The sequence below is a fragment of the Thunnus thynnus genome, chromosome 6 (genome assembly GCF_963924715.1).
Source record: "Thunnus thynnus chromosome 6, fThuThy2.1, whole genome shotgun sequence".
Classification (NCBI taxonomy): Eukaryota; Metazoa; Chordata; class Actinopteri; order Scombriformes; family Scombridae; genus Thunnus; species Thunnus thynnus.
This window is the reverse complement of record NC_089522.1, coordinates 1,940,026-1,958,347: the sequence shown is the minus strand read 5'-3', so window position 1 is coordinate 1,958,347 and position 18,322 is coordinate 1,940,026. Positions and strand designations below refer to the sequence as shown.

Genomic DNA, 18,322 nt, shown 5'->3' with positions numbered 1-18,322 from the left:
TTGTTACTGGGTTGCAGTTGGGGGGGGCTAAACTAGGGAATTTATTATGTAATAAATACCTGCCCAATCATATTTAAGAGAAAGATGATTGATGTGGCTATCTGGTCAAGCTGACTTTACAACACTTACTCTCATCTCCCCCATGAGAAAACAATGCTCTGCACTTTTCTTTGCTTTTAGCTAGAATGAGAATTCAAATTAGCCTGATATGGTTTGAAAGTTACTGTGTTAAGCTAACTAGCAGACTTGGGTACACCATCCAAGTCTGTATTAATCACGGAGTGGATAAGTAGCTCATAAGTGTAGCATAGCAATGCTAATGCTAATCATTTCATGTAAGTGAACGAAAGATGCTAAAACACTTAGCTTCGTAGTCTGGAAGGTATAGTTCAATAAAAACAGATATGTGTGGTCTACTCTAGTCTGCTAGTTAGCTGATTAGTCAAGATAACTAGTAGACCACCAGGGTAATTGATAATAAGCTCAAAGGTTTTAAATAGAAATGCTAATGCTAACCGTTTCATGTAAGCGAATGAAAGATGCTAAACACTTAGCTTCGTAGTCTGGAAGGTATAGTTCAATAAAAACACAGTTTCAGGTGGTCTAACCTATTTTGTTAGTTAATGGATTATTCAAGCTTTCAACCAAATAGATAGATTTGGTAGTTAATAGCAAAACATTTAAGCTAATGCTAACCGTTTCATGTATGTGAATGTAGAATGCTAAAACGATTAGCATCATACTCCGGGAGGTATAGTTAAATAAAACCACAGATTTGGGTGATCTAACCTGTTTTGGTAGTTAGTTGATTAGTCAAGCTTTCTAACCAAGTAGGGTCCATTTGATAGATTTTTTTTACACGCAAAAAGTCACACTTCAAGTCACTGTTGCCTATTATTTCACATTAAAGCTGTAAACACATTTTCATAATGTCCAAGCATTTCATGATATTTCTGATTAATAACGTTCCTGTCAGCTTGTATCATATTTGTAAAACCATTCAAGAAACAGTTGAGCAGTTTACATGATTCATAAGTCAGTTCTTCTAATAACAAACATTAAGCTTCATATTAACACTTCATGATGTGTAATCATAAAACCATCATTGATTCAACTTTCTCAGACCAGATCTACACATCTTAAACCATCTACTGAAATAAAGTTTAATACTATAGTGAAAAGAAATAAAGTTAGGCAACACTTATGTGATAAGATCAGAAACATATTTAAATATAAGTTGAACATAACTCTTACTTCATAATATAAAAGCATTCAACGTGACTATTGTTTAACAATAAAAGAAAACTTCAAACTGAAATCTTTCAAACATTATATCTTTACATTCCTCTTACTTCAGAAACGTCATTCTTTCAACACAACTACTTATCTAATTTAACTATTAAAATATGATTGTCTATGAGGTCAGAAGTTAAACACTTGGGTGGTTTTAAAATACAAATACATGGTTATCAAACATTCATGAACTCTTCTCATAAGGGAATTTAACTCTTGTCACTAGAGGGCAGTATTGTTACCTGTAGTAGAAAAGGGTAATAAAATCAAAGTCTTATATCTCTTTAGTAGATAGTCATACACCTATGAAAGTTATACCATTCTTCTTGTATTTACATGACAAATAACATGATATAAGTTGCATAATGATTAGACATTTATGAATTTCAGGTTTGCAAGGAGGCTTCACAAAGTCCTCAGGAATGTGGGTTAGTTTATGGCTTTGGTGATAAGAGTCTGTCTTCCCTCTAAGGTGGAAGTTTTTTTTCTCTGGTCCAAGTGGCCTTTAGGGTCATTTCATGCTTTTAGTTCATGTCATAATTCAACTTATCAAAACGGTTTCTTAGGAGGTCTTTCTGAGTCTGTTGAGCATCACTGGTAACCCCCATTTAAGGTTACAAAGGTGAGTTCTGCAGGCTGAGGGTCTGCTCTTACCAGCTTAGGAATCCAGAGAGTCTGTCTCTTATTTTCCTTAAGAATCAAAGATTAGTTAACAGAATTAAAAAACAAGCGATTGTCCTCCTACAAGGTCATTTAGAAATAAGAATCTGTAAAAGTTTACAGCCTGTTATACTGTCATCCTACATTATCCTGTGTATAATGACGTGGCTAAAAAAAAGGCAGCAATTCTACTGGATTCTCGACTAATGCATCGACTGCGTGCCCTAGCTGTTGTAACCATTGTAAATGATTTGATGGATACATGTTTGTGTAATTGATGGTAGGGCTGACTTCAGGTGAAGTCTCTTATTTCTTTTATTTCTTAGCACATGCTCAGTATTCACCTGATGATGCTATACTAAAGCATCAGTTAAGTGTGCAGGTGCCTTTTTCTTGATATTGTTTTTGCCATCTTTCCAACATAACCAGTAAAACAGGATGTGTATACAGTACTTGGTGGCTGTAAAGTATTGGTAATGGTAAAATGTTCTTTTCAGGCAGCAGAAACTGGAGAAAGTGATGGATCAGGAGGGCTTGGCTGATGAAGAGGTGAGTGCCTGCGGTGTTTTCCTCAGCATGCTCTGTGAGAATTCACTTGAAGGAACTGTGGTCTTTCCAAGTCCCTGTTACAAAGTCGGTTGGACGTTTTACATCCTCCGCCAACAGTGCTGTAATTGCTTCATACTTTTTTCCTTGAACAGAAAGCTTTGTCTTTTGTTGGATGGGGACATTCTCTAGCTTTACTAGATTGTGACAGTAGAGGGAAACACGGGGCGTTTAAGAGACTGGGATGACATGGAACAAAGGTTCCATGGTCTGCACCCCAGACACCAGGCTGCCCTACACCAGCTTTACACAATGGGGAATGTAGTTTTAACCGTTGTGCCTTGCTTAAAATACAGTCAATAGAGTATATAGTATAATATATAGTATTAGGGACCTAACTTCAGTCCTGAGTATAACTACCAAATATTCATTCATTTTCAGAATTTTAACCCTTTAAATGCCAGTTTTGTGATGATACCACTAATTTTTATAAAAGAAGAAACACAAAAATTCAATATACTAAAGGCAAGTGGGAAAATGTTTGTTTTTTGATTATCACAGTCTGGGATATGTCAGTGATTTGCAACAACATTGATATTTATACATTATTATTTTTTGTGCAATGTCAAAAAAAAGTCCCTCATCATATTAGGGACCTAAAAGGTCAAAAAATTGCCATAAAAATATGATGTTTTCATATTTCTTTTCCACTTTCACTGAGTTCATTTTTTAACCAACTTCAGTCCTGATCAAAACTACTAAATATTCATTACTTTTCAGAATTTTAACCCTTTAAATGCCAGTTTTTGAGATGATACCACTAATTTTTATAAAAGAAAAAACACAAAAATGGAAACCTTTTCAATATACTAAAGGCTAGGTGATTTTTTTTTTTTTTGATTATCACAGTCTGGGATATGTTAATGTTTACCAACAACATTGATATTTATGCATCATTGTTTTTTGTGCAGACCTCCCTCCCCTGCTCCTGATGGCTGTGTCATCAGTGTGTGAATGGTTAGTTTCCTTTGATGGGCAGGTTGGGACCTTGCATGGTCGCCCCTGTACCCATTCAGCGTATGAATGTGTGTGAATGTGATTCATAGTGTAAAAGTGCTTTGAGTGGTCGGAAGACTAGAGTGGTACTACACAAGTACAGTCCATTTACCATGTATGGGTATGAATAGACATCTATGTAAATGGGGGGTTTGAACTTACTTTCGTCTCTGTGTTTCAAAGACATATGAATCCGTACTTAAAAGACACATAAATCCGAGCAAATGGAAAAAAATGCCATCGGAATCATTTACCCTCTTGTTTCACACACACACACATAGACAGAGAGACAGATAAGCACTTGTTCTGTCACTCCAAGCGTGCGCACAAACACACACACACACAGCTTCAAAGCTCAATAGCACATACTGTACTGTAACTCATGTAGGCATCTGTATCCAGTATAATATCTTATATTTTATTGAGTCAGAAGGCCTGTGTTTGTAAGTGCATGTGTGTATCGGGGGGGGTGAAGGTGGGTGTATGTGTGTGTTAGGAGAGAGAGAGGGAGAAAGGAGTAATGTGACCTGCAGCCTATATAAATGATGTCTCTTTAGCTTCTCACACACACATTCACACACACACACACACACACACACACACACCACATTTAGACATCCCTACCTACACATATCACTCAAGCTATAATATACTTGGCTGCAGTATTCATAATAGAGGATTAATGCCTCTAGTGGAACAAGGAGAATAACGTATTTCACACAAAGGGAAAAGAGAAACTGGCTCAATCAGCTAGAAAATAGCAGAAACTAACATTTTGAAGCCGGAGCCTCAGTTTGACAGTCTTATAAAACAGAATGCATGAATTTATGCTGTAGCAACCATGAGATCAAAAATGTGGTTTTAATGGGTTTCAATGGGACCTGAAAGGGCCTTAACATGATGAAAATTAGTATTGTTTCTACACAGTGTATTATAGACTTAAAATTAGATTAATAAATACACACCTTTGCCAAAAATCATGGCTACAGCGTAATGACAGCCAAAATTATCAAAAAAATAAAACGTTAAAGGCCCTTTTAGGTCCCTAGTGAGGCATAAGGAATATTTTGAAATTTCTGAACTTTCTCTATTTTATTTTCTCTAATCAAGTAGGAGCTTGGTAGACCTAAATTCCCATCATATATCCATCTCTCCGTTTCATTCATCTTTTCCTTTTGGTTAGAGCAAATAATGATGTACAACGTTTTGAAGCTTATTGAGGATGATACACGGCCTGGAAGTAGTCTGAGAAGAAAATTTCAGGGGAAATAACTTCCCACACAAGCTTACAGACTGCATTCACAACATGTTAATTAATTAAGTGGAACTGTGTTATAGTGACTTTGAGATCATGACAGATGCAAACCACGTGCACTTTATTCGCTTCAAGCAGCTGACCGGAGCCAGTGGTGAGTGAAAGTGTGCATCACACAGAATGTTGTATTTAATGGTAACAGATTAGGGATGTCTCTGCTCCGCAGAAACGTGTGCGACGCTCTCAGCACGCAAGGAAAGAGACAGAGTTTCTTCGCCTGAAACGCACCCGCCTGGGTCTGGAGGACTTTGAGTCTCTGAAGGTGATTGGCCGAGGAGCTTTTGGAGAGGTAAAAACACATAAAATAATACACGAATACCTGGATCATGAATTCCATCTAAAATATACAGACAGGTGACAAATTAAAGGAAAAACTGGTACAGGACTGGATTCTTGACCCCTACAGTTAGGGGATCTGGTGGCTCTGTTATGCTCCAGGGGGCATTTTAGGTATCAGAGTATCAGACCTTTATGTATCAGAGTTGTGTAACTTAATCGTCAAAGCAAACCAAACATTTCCTGCTTTACTGCTTCAAATTAAAAGCTTTTAAATGACTAACTATTGTGAAGAAATTACAGGAAGTGAAATGTGTTCCTCACTGAATTAGCGAAGCTTTGTTAGCGGTGCTAAAAACCAGTCAAAAAACAACATATGAAGCTATTTGAGTTATTTCTTAAGCAGATCAGTTAGAAATAACGCAGGGAGGAAGAGTAGAAACAGCCACAGTGAGAACCAGCACACCTCCCACAGATAAACTACTTATTTTACTTTGCTGTGCTGTGTAATGGAGTCATGGCTCGGCGTAACTACTCCCACAGCGGAGCAGCAAAGTTGTAGCAGATGTCCATATAAAGAATTCAATCACAAGCTGACATCAGCTCGGGCTCAAAGTACAAAAAACTGCTGGAAACTTAGCGTTCAGAGCAGTCTGAAGTTGCTGCTTTTTGCTCACAGGGATTATTGCTACATATGTTTACATTGTTATTTGGCACGTTGACCACTTTTAACATGAACATCAGACACTATGACATAATATATATATATATATATATATGTCTGAAAATAAGGAAAAGCATAATACGTCTCCTTTAAGGAAAAAAATTCTGAGGTACTGATTCACACAATAAAGGCAGTGTAATTCAGGAGTAAGGTGACTGTTTAAACTCATCTAATATTATTTATATAGCCCGATATCACATATTACAAATTTGCCTCAAGGGGCTTTGCAATCTGTACAGTGTATGACATCCTCTATCCTTGCGCCCTTGATTTGGATAAAGAAAAACTGGGGGAAAAATCTGAGAAGGGAGATCCTTGTTCCAGGATGGACAGACATGTAATCGATGTGTTGTGCACAGAATAGACCAAGAAAGCAATATTTTTCAAGCTGTGTCTTCTTCTAGGTGCGTCTGGTGCAGAAGAAGGACACTGGTCATGTCTACGCCATGAAGATTCTTCGCAAGGCTGACATGCTGGAGAAAGAACAGGTGAGGAGGAGATGAAAAGCAGCAAAATACAAACACTGCTGTTCTTGAAGCTATCGGGCTTTTTTAACCCCCTGTGTGTATGTGCGCTCTGACCTTTTGTTAGGTCGGTCACATCCGTGCTGAGCGGGACATCCTGGTGGAGGCAGACAGCCTGTGGGTGGTCAAGATGTTCTACAGCTTCCAGGATAAGATGAACCTCTACCTCATCATGGAATTCCTGCCAGGAGGTACGAGTCTCACCACTAAAGACCAATTCATTGTGTCCACGTCTGGTCCGATACTTACTCAGACAGCTGGATTGGATATCGATGACAATGGGGGCCAATCTCAGTTGATCTATTGTCTAGAAAGGAAGACGCACGTGCGGTTGCCGTTAGGTGCTTTCCTCCCACCGGAGCTGGGTTGCTGCTGTTGTTTCAGCATTGTGAAACACAAGGCTTAACGGACAGTGCAACGTGTATGCTAACTTATAACATGTGAAGTTGTTTTGGATGCTGTTTTTAGTAAATAGCAGTTGTTCCGTGGTGCCTGTGTAACCTCAATAAGACCATCTATGGTAGCTAATCCAGTCGTGTGTGGCCTAAAATATAACGGCGAAACACCTCCACTAATTAAATCCAATATAACATAGTGTTATGGAAAATTTACTACTATTTACTACTATTACTTAACTTTAGGGGTTACAGATTGGGTTACACTGGGTCAAGCATGGACGTTAAGGTCACAGAGTGAGCAACAGTAAATCTTACAGAGAGAGACACCGGCTCCTCTCCTTGGATGCACGGCAGCTGTCTGAACCAGCGTTGTCACGGTAACCAAGGTCAGGGAGATGGCCCCAAGAATTAGAATTAAATTAGTTAGCAACCTGAATCAGCTGTACATGTACTGTCTTTAACACACTCCAGTCCTCCTGCCAGTGAGTGTATCCCTGTGAATGAATGACTTGAATCACTCTTCATGAATTCATTATTTTATTATATAATTTTACACAAAGATACTTTTTTTGGTTACATTTTGTTTTACAAAGTTAGGAAAGCAAAGTCAAGTCTGATGTTGCCTTACGCCTGGGACACACTGGATGTGTGAGCAGCGCGTGTGCATCGCGGAACCTCTTGCTTTTCATTTCAGCGCCGATGTTAACAGGTTAGAGCAGCCGAACAGCAGCAGCAGCCTCGAGTCATCTAGAGATTCGAGGTCTCTTCCACACAGTGAGGCCTGCAGCTTATTAATTAAACACTGGTATCAGATCGGTACTCTGTATCGGCCCATACCCAAAGCCCAGGTATTGATATTGAGACTGACATACCTGCATACCTATGTGACCCTTACAACATAATGCTGTTGGGAGATCAGAACCTGTGACCTGTGTCACGCACCAGCTACTAACCTTTACACTTTCTGGCTCCACAAAGTTGCCTTACTAAGTAGGATAGATCACCATGGTAGCTTGTGCTGTACAGTTTACCCCCTCAGGAACAGATTTAGACCGGATATAATGGAAACTAGTTTAGTTAGTGATTCAGACTGTCACTATTACAACCTAGAGCTCAGACAGTAAGTATTTAGACAGGCTCAATTTGAAATAAAATAATGGTTACTACATTAAAGTGCTAAATCTGAACTTAGATATGAGCAGGTTTACATCAGTATAGACAGAACTGAGTGTGGTTTCTGTTGCTGTTGTCCCTTCAGGAGACATGATGACCCTCCTGATGAAAAAAGACACTCTGACAGAAGAGGCCACTCAGTTCTACATAGCAGAGACGGTGCTGGCCATCGACTCCATCCACCAGCTGGGCTTCATTCACAGAGACATCAAGCCAGACAACCTGCTGTTGGACTCCAGGGTAAGGAGAAACCGTCATTGTTCACCAGATAGACATGCAACTCGATGTGTGTTAGACCTGTGTTGGACCTATTCATGAGACTTCAGTCACCCTGCTTCTCACTGTTGGCAGAGACTGCAGTCCTCTGTGTAGTAGGGTTTGACGATCGTTTCTATTTTCATATCATCCAGTTGTGGTTATTCAAGATCACGCCAGGGGTGGCAGGAGTAGGAGGGGGTGGGGGGGAGCTATGTCACAGCACACGTCCATGTGTCTGTGCTCGGTGCGACAATATCACATCAGCATTATGTTCCAGTTAACATTATTATCGTATCTTTAATATCACAATCCAAATCATATCCATAACTACCTTTTATGGAGCGCAGTGCAAGGTTTTGGCGAGCAGGCACATGGAGAACAGCGATGCAGGGTGTCAGATCTATGGGAAAGAGATAGCAGACTTGTGTTGGTGCTGATTAACAGGGCTCAGCAGGCAGACATGCCACTCCACCACAAACATCTCTAAATGCACAATTGGGCAAAGATTCTTGGGATTATTTTTATAGCATTTTAGTTCTGATAGCAAGTTAGTAATAATCGTCTTAATATCAGTGTAGGAAAAACTAATCGTTGATCATCCCTTCAATTGTCGATATACAGTCTGATTGCCAATCGGCAAAAGCCTACTGTATATAAACCTGAGAATTACACTGAATTAAATTGAATAATTAGCAGATAAAAGTTTAATTTCAGTTTCACTTCCTTGTTTTTCCACCTGCACACTCCGTCTCTCTCGGTCACCCATGCACACACTTTTTTTTCTCTCTCTCTCCTCTTTCTACATGTCAGTATCATTGAATTTATTTTCATTCCTGGTAGCAACACCAGGTCATCAAATCCAGGTAGGGCAGCCTCTGGGTTGACCCCCCAGTTAATGCCAACAAAAACTTCCTCTGTGTTTACAAAATCTGAATCTAGTTTTGAATCTCTTATTAAATCCATTTGTCTTTCACTTTTAAAATTTGTTACAAAAGTTAAAAATATCTCAATGATTCATAGATTTTATTGTGAGAGTGTGGTCAGGTAGAGCTGCTCTTAATATTGACCAAAATAATCATGATTATGATTTTTGCAATAATCAATATGGCAAAAATCATAATCACAATTATTTTTGTCAATTTTGAGATCATGATTATTTAACCAGATTACTTTTTGACTCTCATTTTTTCCGATTGCCAGTGTCGATATATGCATATTACACATGCAATCATAGATTGCACTAATGATTGTACTAGCTGGGAGGCTAGCAGAGGCTAACTGGCTGTGCTTCCCTCCGGTCATGCTGCAGCTAACGCTCCGCTAGCCTCCCAGCTAGCCCCGGCTCCTGTTTGGATCCAACCAGAGCACCATGCCCCAGTTTGTTATTCAGGTTAAAGTGGGAAGAAGCAGCTGGTCTGTCGGGCAGCTGAGTGAAGTGGAGCCTGCGGAGGAAGCACCTGTTAGCTCTGGTTTCACTACAGGCAGACTAACAAGGAAATAAAACCAATGAATCAATAAGTACAAACACTAAGTAAACACTGTTGATTTCTTCCTGTGGAGCCGACATGCAAACTATTTTGGTTCAGTAAATTTCAGCTGTCAGTTAGCCTGGTGAAGGCAGGTTAGCCGGCTGCTGGTCAGCAGCTGCTGCTGACAGACGGCCGGTTCTGTGGACAGAGACGCTCAACGCCTGTTGGAGGCGTTTAGGGAGGAGCGAAAGCGCACCGGTGTAAAGGAAAGGGGTGTGCTAGATTTGCAACATGATAAAACGAGAGCATCATTACGCAATGACAATAATAAATAATAACTGTTTTATCGTGATTGTTTTGTTTTCATAATTGTTCGAAGCCAAAATCGTAATCGAAAGTAAAATTCAATTAATCGTACAGCCCTATGGTCAGGTCATTCCTGCAAAAGAGAGCCTGGCTGTCAGTGAAACGTCCTTGAATGAAAAAAGGTGTAAAGAAAGATATGTGTACTTTTCGTTGATTGAGAAGGTAGAAACACTACAGTTTTGTGTGACACCATCATTATTCTTTTAATGTGAAAAAACATCAGAGTAGCTTTGCATAATTCACTGTTCAAAAAACTCTTTATTAATCTTATACTAGCCCTTAATGCAGCCCCTCAGTATACATTGTGTCTCTTTACAGTCCATTTGAGCTCCTGTCTCTTTAAGCCCCTCCTCCTGATGTGCCCATTCTGTTCTGATTGGCCAGCTTTACGGATCAGCGTTGTGTAAAGTTACCGCTGATGCAAACCTAACATTTCCTGCTTTACTGCTTCAAATTAAAAGCTTTTCACTGACTTAGATGAGCTTCAATAGTGGAGCTAAAAACTGTTGAAACAACAACATATAGATATAACATTACCCTATTGTACTGGTGGAATTAGTGCTTTGGAGATGGACATTATACTAAACTTACCATGTTAACCGTGTTGTTGTAGGCTACAAGTAATTCACTTATAATAATGACATGCTGTCACCTTGCGTTACTCTGTATACAATGATGCAGCTAAAAAAAGAGGCAGGGATTCAACTGACAAAATGTGAATGGACTCCTCGGCTGATGACTCATATCAACAATGTTTAGGGGGTGCCCCTTATTTGAATACTGGCTTTTATTTGAGAATTTACTGTAGATTTATTGTAGAGCAGTTTCTCAACCTTGGTTGATGTGACCCCCAAATTTGAATTCCAAACTTTGTCTCATATTGTTTAAACATCACTGTATGCTTCAGTAGTTCTAATAGTGTGTGTTTTGTTTCCAGGGCCATGTGAAGCTGTCTGACTTTGGTCTTTGCACCGGGCTGAAGAGAGCTCACCGTACCGAGTTCTACAAGAACTTGAACCACAGCCTGCCCAGTGACCTCAGTAAGCAAAGTCAGGCAACCCTTTCCATTTTTTTCAACTGTAGCTTGCATGCAACTTCAGCCACTCGCATCTGATTTTTATATTCAGAATCAGCTTTATGTTGCTTCATATTTATATTTCGAGTGGGTCTGTGTACTTAAAAACCAAGAGCAATGTTTAGGAAGACACATATAGACATCAAGCTGAACAAAGACAAGCAATGCTTCCATGCTGGTTAAGATGCATGACATGTTAGCCTGTAGGAGATGCAGTATTTAATGTAGTGCATTAGTAAGGGAATGGCTTTGTAATACTGAGATGTCCTCTCTTCACAGCCTTTCAGAACATGAACTCCAAGAGGAAAGCTGAGACCTGGAAGAGAAACAGGAGGCAGCTGGTGGGTGTGAACAGAGATCTGCATGCACAAACACTTTGACACTACTTTGGACATGCGGCATAATAGCTGCGCTACTATCCATTTGTTTTTATGTAGATAATGTATGGAATAAATTAATGCAAACAAAACAATTTTAAAGACATTTTAACCCAAACCCTGAGGCCTAAAAGCTTTGTCCAGAAATAAAGCAACTCAGATTGATTATGTGCAGTTGATACTTTTGCTATGTATTGAAGAGGTATAATTACACACACATTATGTACATGCAAGGTTTTTCAAAAGGCAGCATCAAAGGAAAAAGTAGTGCACTGCACACTGACACAAACAGGATGATGGCAGGTGTGGTTAATTTAAACAGGTGAATGTCAGTCAGTGCTGGTTTAAACTCAACAAGCTGCTTCTTCAGTGTTTTACACATTTCCAATGAAAAAGAGCAAGGTCAGACAAAAGTTATACTTTATATAACTACACAGTCTAGCTGTACAGGATCCTGTCCCCAGTCCTGTAGACCACCTCCTCGATGTGACAAAGCTGCCTGAGTTTTTCTGTGAACCAGAGCTTATTGTTATTGCAGGTGCAGAAAGTTTCAGTCGGCACACACATGTCCTCACAAAAGCTGATGTAAGATGTCACAGTGTCAGTAAGTTCGTCCAGGTCTGTAGTTGCAGCCGCAAAAAACACTCCCAAAGCTGCACAGGGAACAGAGTGATATGCGACCTTTAATATTGTGTAGCGGTGATCCGGTGTGTTTTTATCCCGTTATGCGACCATTCAGTGGAGTTGGAAGCCCAGCAGATGTAGAATGCTGTCAAGGATGGACTCAACAAGCCAGGCTTCAAACACAGAGCAGCAGATCCTGAAAACTCCCTGTTTGTTATGTTTATGAGCAGCAGGAGTTGATCCGTTTTGTTTGACAGAGAGTGGACATTCACTCGATGTAATGACGTGGGTGGTGTTTAGAACCCCGCTCCAGCATGCTTCCCTCGCCTGCATCTCCTCCAAGCCCTGATATTTTAGAATGTCTGAAAAAGTTACTGGGTGTGTAAAGACTGGTGAAAAGTTTGTGGAGTGAATGGTCAAATATTCAACAGTTCTTCATTTGTGAATGTGATATGAAAGGGAGTACTGAAGACCACAAAAATAAACAAAAACGTAAAAAATACTAGAGAGCGCAACAACGAGGCAGTCATCCGTGGCGCCATCTTGTTCTAAAGATGGTGTCATCTTGTTCTTTATGATTTTAACATCAGTGTTTATTGTATAGGGCGGTAGTTGGAGCAATGCGTAGGGTCTGTTTGGTTTAAGGATCAGGGCAGTATTCATATGGTGGGAAATTTTAAAATTATGCAGGATTTTGGAAATCATTTTTGAAAAATAAAGGTGAAAGAAGGTTCCAGAGATGCTTATAAAATTTTGCTGGGCATCCATCTCAACCTGGGGACTTGTTGTTGGGTATGAGCAAACTAACTTTCTCCCTGGCGTTCCCAATCCTCTCCAGGCCTTCTCCACAGTGGGAACCCCAGACTACATCGCTCCAGAAGTCTTCATGCAAAATGGATACAACAAGCTTTGTGATTGGTGGAGCCTGGGAGTCATTATGTATGAAATGCTGATCGGTAAGAGACACTATAAAACCATAATCACTTGATTTACATTAACGGGTTTGAAACCAGACCGATACCAAATGTTGTCCTTGCTGTTTCCAGGTTATCCCCCGTTCTGCTCAGAGACGCCTCAGGAGACATACAGGAAAGTGATGAACTGGCGGGAGACGCTCACCTTTCCTCCGGAAGTGCCTATATCAGAGAAGGCCAAAGACCTCATCCTCCGGTACCAACACATCACTGATTAGACATTAACACAGCTGATTGCAGTGACTGTATTTGTTTTTTATATTGATGATGAATGCATTATTTTGTTTTGAACATGTCAAACACATAATAGCATCTAACACCCTCTGTATTGAGTTGTCGTATGAACTATTACATACAGTAGTAAGTGAACACTTGTGTGCAGGTTCTGCTGTGAGGAGGATCACAGGATTGGTGCTGCAGGTGTGGAGGTGATCAAGTCCAATCCTTTCTTTGAGGGGGTGGACTACGACCATATCAGGTGGGTTCATTTTAAAAGACTGTTAGTACATCGAGATCTTGTCTCAGATTATTATAGCCGAAGGGAGCTCCAGAGTCGCTGGTAATTCTCTGTAGGTTCATCAGTATGAGTCATTTCACAGTGTTATTATGAAAAATATCAATTATAGCCACTTAACAAGATGTTATCTAGATAATATGATCCTGAATTGAGAATTGACGCCATGATGATTGGCTGAGTGTAGATTGATGACTGCACTGTTGTTACAGACAGACAGTTCTTTCAGTGTAAATGTATACATCACAATTAGTTCTGTAAGTCTCGTAACAGAAACTTGGTGAGGTGAAGGTGGGTTTATTATTGGATTGGCTCCTATTTTACTTGGAACGTCCCAATCAAGTTTTCTTCAGATGGTTTCTCACATAGTTATTATGTTGGTGTCTGTATGGAAAGTAGGCATTTATACCTGAAAATCATAAAGATCATAATCCAGTTAACTGTGAACAAGCCTCATGTTGTTCTCACTGCAGATTTAGACACATTTTAAAACATCCTTAAAGAACTGAAAAGTTTAGCTCATCAGCAATCTTATTTATCGATGTATGAAGAACAGGACCATCAAACTGGACCGTAGACATTTTTGACTCTCCACCCAAGTACTAGTTCACCCAGGGACCCGCTCTGAAATGTTAGCCAAGTCAGATGATTATTATTCTCATCCTCAATTCCTCAAATGCAACATGTGTGACTTGTCTGGAACTTTTCTTCTCCGATCTGTTCTCCAGAGAGAGACCTGCTGCCATTCCTATAGAGATCAAAAGCATCGACGACACCTCAAACTTCGATGAATTCCCTGATTCAGATATCCTCACACCAACAAGTATGCTGCCTGTTCCCGTCCAGCACATTTCATATTTTGCGCCCTCTGTTGTGATATGTGAAATAATTAAAACCTCATCCTCTTTTCCTCCAGCCGCCCCAGTGTCCAACCACACAGAGGCTGACCTGAAGAACAAGGACTGGGTCTTCATCAACTATACCTATAAACGATTTGAAGGCCTCACTGCTCGAGGAGCCATACCGTCCTACATGAAGTCAGGAAAGAGATGAACACCTTCAGATGGGCTTTTAACCAACTCCACCATGAAAACCTGAATGAGTCCTTGTCCAAACCCTGTCGTCTGAGGACTGCTCCTCTTCTCTCACGCCTGAGTGATGAGGATTCTCGTCACAAAGGCTCCATTTCATTGCTGTCCTCCACAGGAACTGCTGCCTTCATTTCTGTTGCTTCCGAGGGTCCCTTTCTACTTCTTCTGCTCACACACACGTCTGAACTGGGATTAAAGTGATTCAAATTCTTTCCACTTGCCTTTTACACCAGTGGATGCAGTGGGACTCCTTCACTCCAGACACCAGCATCACTTACATTCCCTCTCTGCACCAGCACCAGTCTGTTGGACCTACCAAGGGCTCCTCTCCTTCCAAACCAGGACATCCACTCGATTTACGCTTTCTATGTCGAGTTTTTAGCTCAAACATTGCATTTACCTGTCACTTGAAGTGAATCGGGTGCTCTTCAGGGATTCTGTCCAAATGTTCTTTCCTTGTTTCTTGCAAGAACTCACATGTGAGGCTTCTCTAAAGTGTCGCTGACTTCTTAAGATGGCACCTAACCAAAGACTGTGAGCTTAAAGAATCAAGTCGTGTTTCTGCTTGATCTCTCTGACATGTCACTTGTAACTTAGAATTGTAGTTTTATAGATATATTTGCAAGATGTGCTTTTTGAAAAGAGTGAGTACATAAAATGATGCATTTTGTGGAACAAACATGAGATTCTTGTTACATTTTCTTAATAACCCACTTGTGTTCGGCTTCCTTTAGCACCTTATATGATGTTTGATCCAACACCAGTATAGTCAGGCCTACAGCTCATTTGTTTGTGTGTTTAGATTGGTTTTATTTATTGGACTGGAAATGTACACCTGTGTGTCGACACATGGGCTTGACTGGGGATTGAAGGTGGTATCTCACAACTGAAGTCACCGTTTTCTTAGAGATGTCTACATTTAACCTTTTTAATGGACATGTCGCAGATTCAGACTTTCAGTCTTGTCAGGGTGAGAGAAGACTCTGAAGCATTTCCTATAATGCCATTTGTTAAAGGCAGGGTGACCCACTCCACCTATTAATAGTATATGGAATGGCTACGTTATTGTAGTACAGACATTTACAGTTGAAACGCCCTTCAAATGCAGGTCAAAACATTCAACATATTGGCTTACAGTGTCACACTGATTTGAATTTATGCTGCGATTAGCTTGTATTGTAATGCAGCAGAGACAAAGGAACCTGAAACAGTCCCTGTGTGAGTCACAGAGATACTTTTTTGTTGCAGTTTCTTGTTTAAATCATCACTTCTGATTTGAGTACTGCCTTCAGTAGACATTTGGTTTGGTTGATGAACTTGCGAGAAGTAATCTTTTGTGTTGTAATATATTTTAACGTGTAATAGTTGGTAGTTGATTCCTGAGGTCAGGATGTTTAAAGTTGATATCAACTGGAGGGAATCTTTTAATGTCACATTTGTCAGTCTGAATGTGCTTATTTTTTAAAGAGACACTCAACACCTTAAAGAGTAACTCACCATGCAGCAATGCTTGTCCTCTGAACAAGATCCAATTTGGAGTTACTCTTCAAATCTAGAAGCACAGGGCTAAACTTTTCCAGTGAACACAATATCCAAAATGCTGTCATTTAAAATGAATGTAAATTAATTTGTATGGAGTAACCGAGAAAAACTTTTTGCCACAATAATTCCAAATGCTGTTTGTTTGAATGTAGCCTGGACATACATGTTTCTTTGTTTTTTATTCTTACACATGAGTCATAACTATGGAAGCCCCTTTCAAACAGAAAAAAAGAAAGAAATTGATGAAAATTTAGGAATGAACTATAAAAATGTATATGTTCTTAAAGGACCAGTGTGTAAGATTTGGTGGCATCCAGGAGTGAGGTTGCAGATTGCAACCAACTGAAAACCCCCATCCCCTTCCCCTCCCCCTTCCAAGCATGTAGAAGAACCTATGGTGGCTGCAAAAACCACGAAAGGCCCCCTCTAGAGCCAGTGTTTGGTTTGGCTGTTCTGGGCTACTGTAGAAACATGGCGGTGTAACATGACCCGCTCCACATGTAGATATAAAGGGCTCATTCTAAGGTAATGAAAACACAACGCTTCTTATTCTCAGGTGATTATATACTAATTAAACCATACTTATGAAAATTATATTCAAATTCTGCCAAGTCCGTTCGGCTAGATGCCACTAAATCTTGCACACTGCACCTTTAAGTTATGACAGAAGTTACAATTTTCACTTACTATCTCAAAATGTTGACTTGTCTCATGAGTTTGGACTTAAATTGTCAAATTGTATCATAGTTATTGTTTAATAAATCTCATAATTTTCATTTGCATCATAATTTTGATTTATTAGGTTAAAATGTTTTGGGTTTTTTTTTTTTTTTTTAGTAACTTTTACTTAAAAAGTTAAAATTCTACTGTCACAAATCAAGTTAAATGGTTGTGTCCTAAATTGTGTCGTCCTAATTTTGCCTTAGAAGGTCAAAATTATCAGTCAAAACTGTGAGAAAATTTTGTCAAATCAAATTATGACACTCATAATTATGATGAAAAAAGCCACAATTTCGGCTTAAAATGTTTGACCATCAAGTAAAACATTTAATTTTGAGGTAGTTAAAATGTCGTCTTAAGTCAAATTATTATTATTTTGCCATTTTTTATTTTTAATTATCTCAATATTTATTTCACCATGAGTATTTTTATTTTTGTAATTCCCAACATTTCATCTATTTTTTTTCCTGGCACAAATGGACTTCCATAGACAAGTTGTGTCTGAAGCTTTTTTCTCTCATCAGTACTATAAAACATTTGTATTCAGGTAGTGTGTAGACGAAGCTTAGCACATTTTAACACAATTTAGAAAAGCATGCAGTGGAGCTTCGTTTTCTATAGCAGAAGTCCATTTTTTAAATAAACTGTTTTAATGGAATGATCCTGCTCTGCATGCTTTTACCAAACAGCAGATTAGTCGACTTAAAGCAATAGAGCACATGGAATGACTTGTTTTATTGATGATGCTACTTGGTGTGTGTATGTGGGTGAGGATGTGATCATGCTCAGTTAAAACGATGCAATGCTGGATTGTTTGATGGCCTGCTTGATGATCTGTATCTTGTTTTCTAACAAGTGATGCTCAGACATGTATGTATATTCTGCTTCTGTCATCATGTACCACATATGATCTGGGAGTCAGAAGTGAGGGGATTTGGGAAGGTGGATGTACATTATTTAAACCACTGTTGTCTTTGTAGCGTGTGGCTGTTATATTGTTTTCCTTCCTATTGACAATGAATTACTCTGCACTTAATGTGTTGTGTCCTTATTTATAACAAAAGACTGGTAGCTGACAGTCCGAAAGTCCCTGTAAGGATGTAGGTTGTATGTCTTGCAACACCCATGTGTGGAGATGGTAAAATATACAGCTGGATTGGTCAGAGCAAGGAGAAAAGACCTATTCCCCCTCAATAAATGTACCTACCAGACCCTAATACCAACACTGAGCTGTGTCATAAGTAAGACAACATGAGTGTACAGCCTAGAAGTCAGCTGACTCAGAACGGGCAAAGCAATTTATTCTTGTGTTAAAATCTTTCTGGTTCTCCCTCTCTCTCTCTCTCT

The 18,322-nt window shown here is 39.5% G+C and overlaps 1 protein-coding gene across 2 annotated transcripts in view; it reads left to right on the top strand.

Moving 5' to 3' along the window:
- Positions 1-18,011, top strand: part of stk38a (serine/threonine kinase 38a) — a 29,437-nt gene extending 11,426 nt beyond the window's left edge. Inside the window, exons 3-14 of one of the 2 annotated variants that reach the window (XM_067591228.1) lie at positions 2,451-2,502; positions 5,037-5,159; positions 6,275-6,358; positions 6,462-6,585; positions 8,051-8,205; positions 10,996-11,098; positions 11,413-11,474; positions 12,973-13,090; positions 13,181-13,304; positions 13,491-13,586; positions 14,351-14,445; positions 14,539-18,011. In XM_067591228.1, coding sequence (XP_067447329.1) covers positions 2,451-2,502; positions 5,037-5,159; positions 6,275-6,358; positions 6,462-6,585; positions 8,051-8,205; positions 10,996-11,098; positions 11,413-11,474; positions 12,973-13,090; positions 13,181-13,304; positions 13,491-13,586; positions 14,351-14,445; positions 14,539-14,675 — 1,273 coding nt within the window. In that variant the 3' untranslated portion in view covers positions 14,676-18,011. Of the gene's footprint in view, positions 1-2,450; positions 2,503-5,036; positions 5,160-6,274; positions 6,359-6,461; positions 6,586-8,050; positions 8,206-10,995; positions 11,108-11,412; positions 11,475-12,972; positions 13,091-13,180; positions 13,305-13,490; positions 13,587-14,350; positions 14,446-14,538 lie in introns of both variants that reach the window. The other variant, XM_067591227.1, reaches the window with a different exon arrangement.
- The last annotated feature ends 311 nt before the right edge of the window (positions 18,012-18,322 follow it).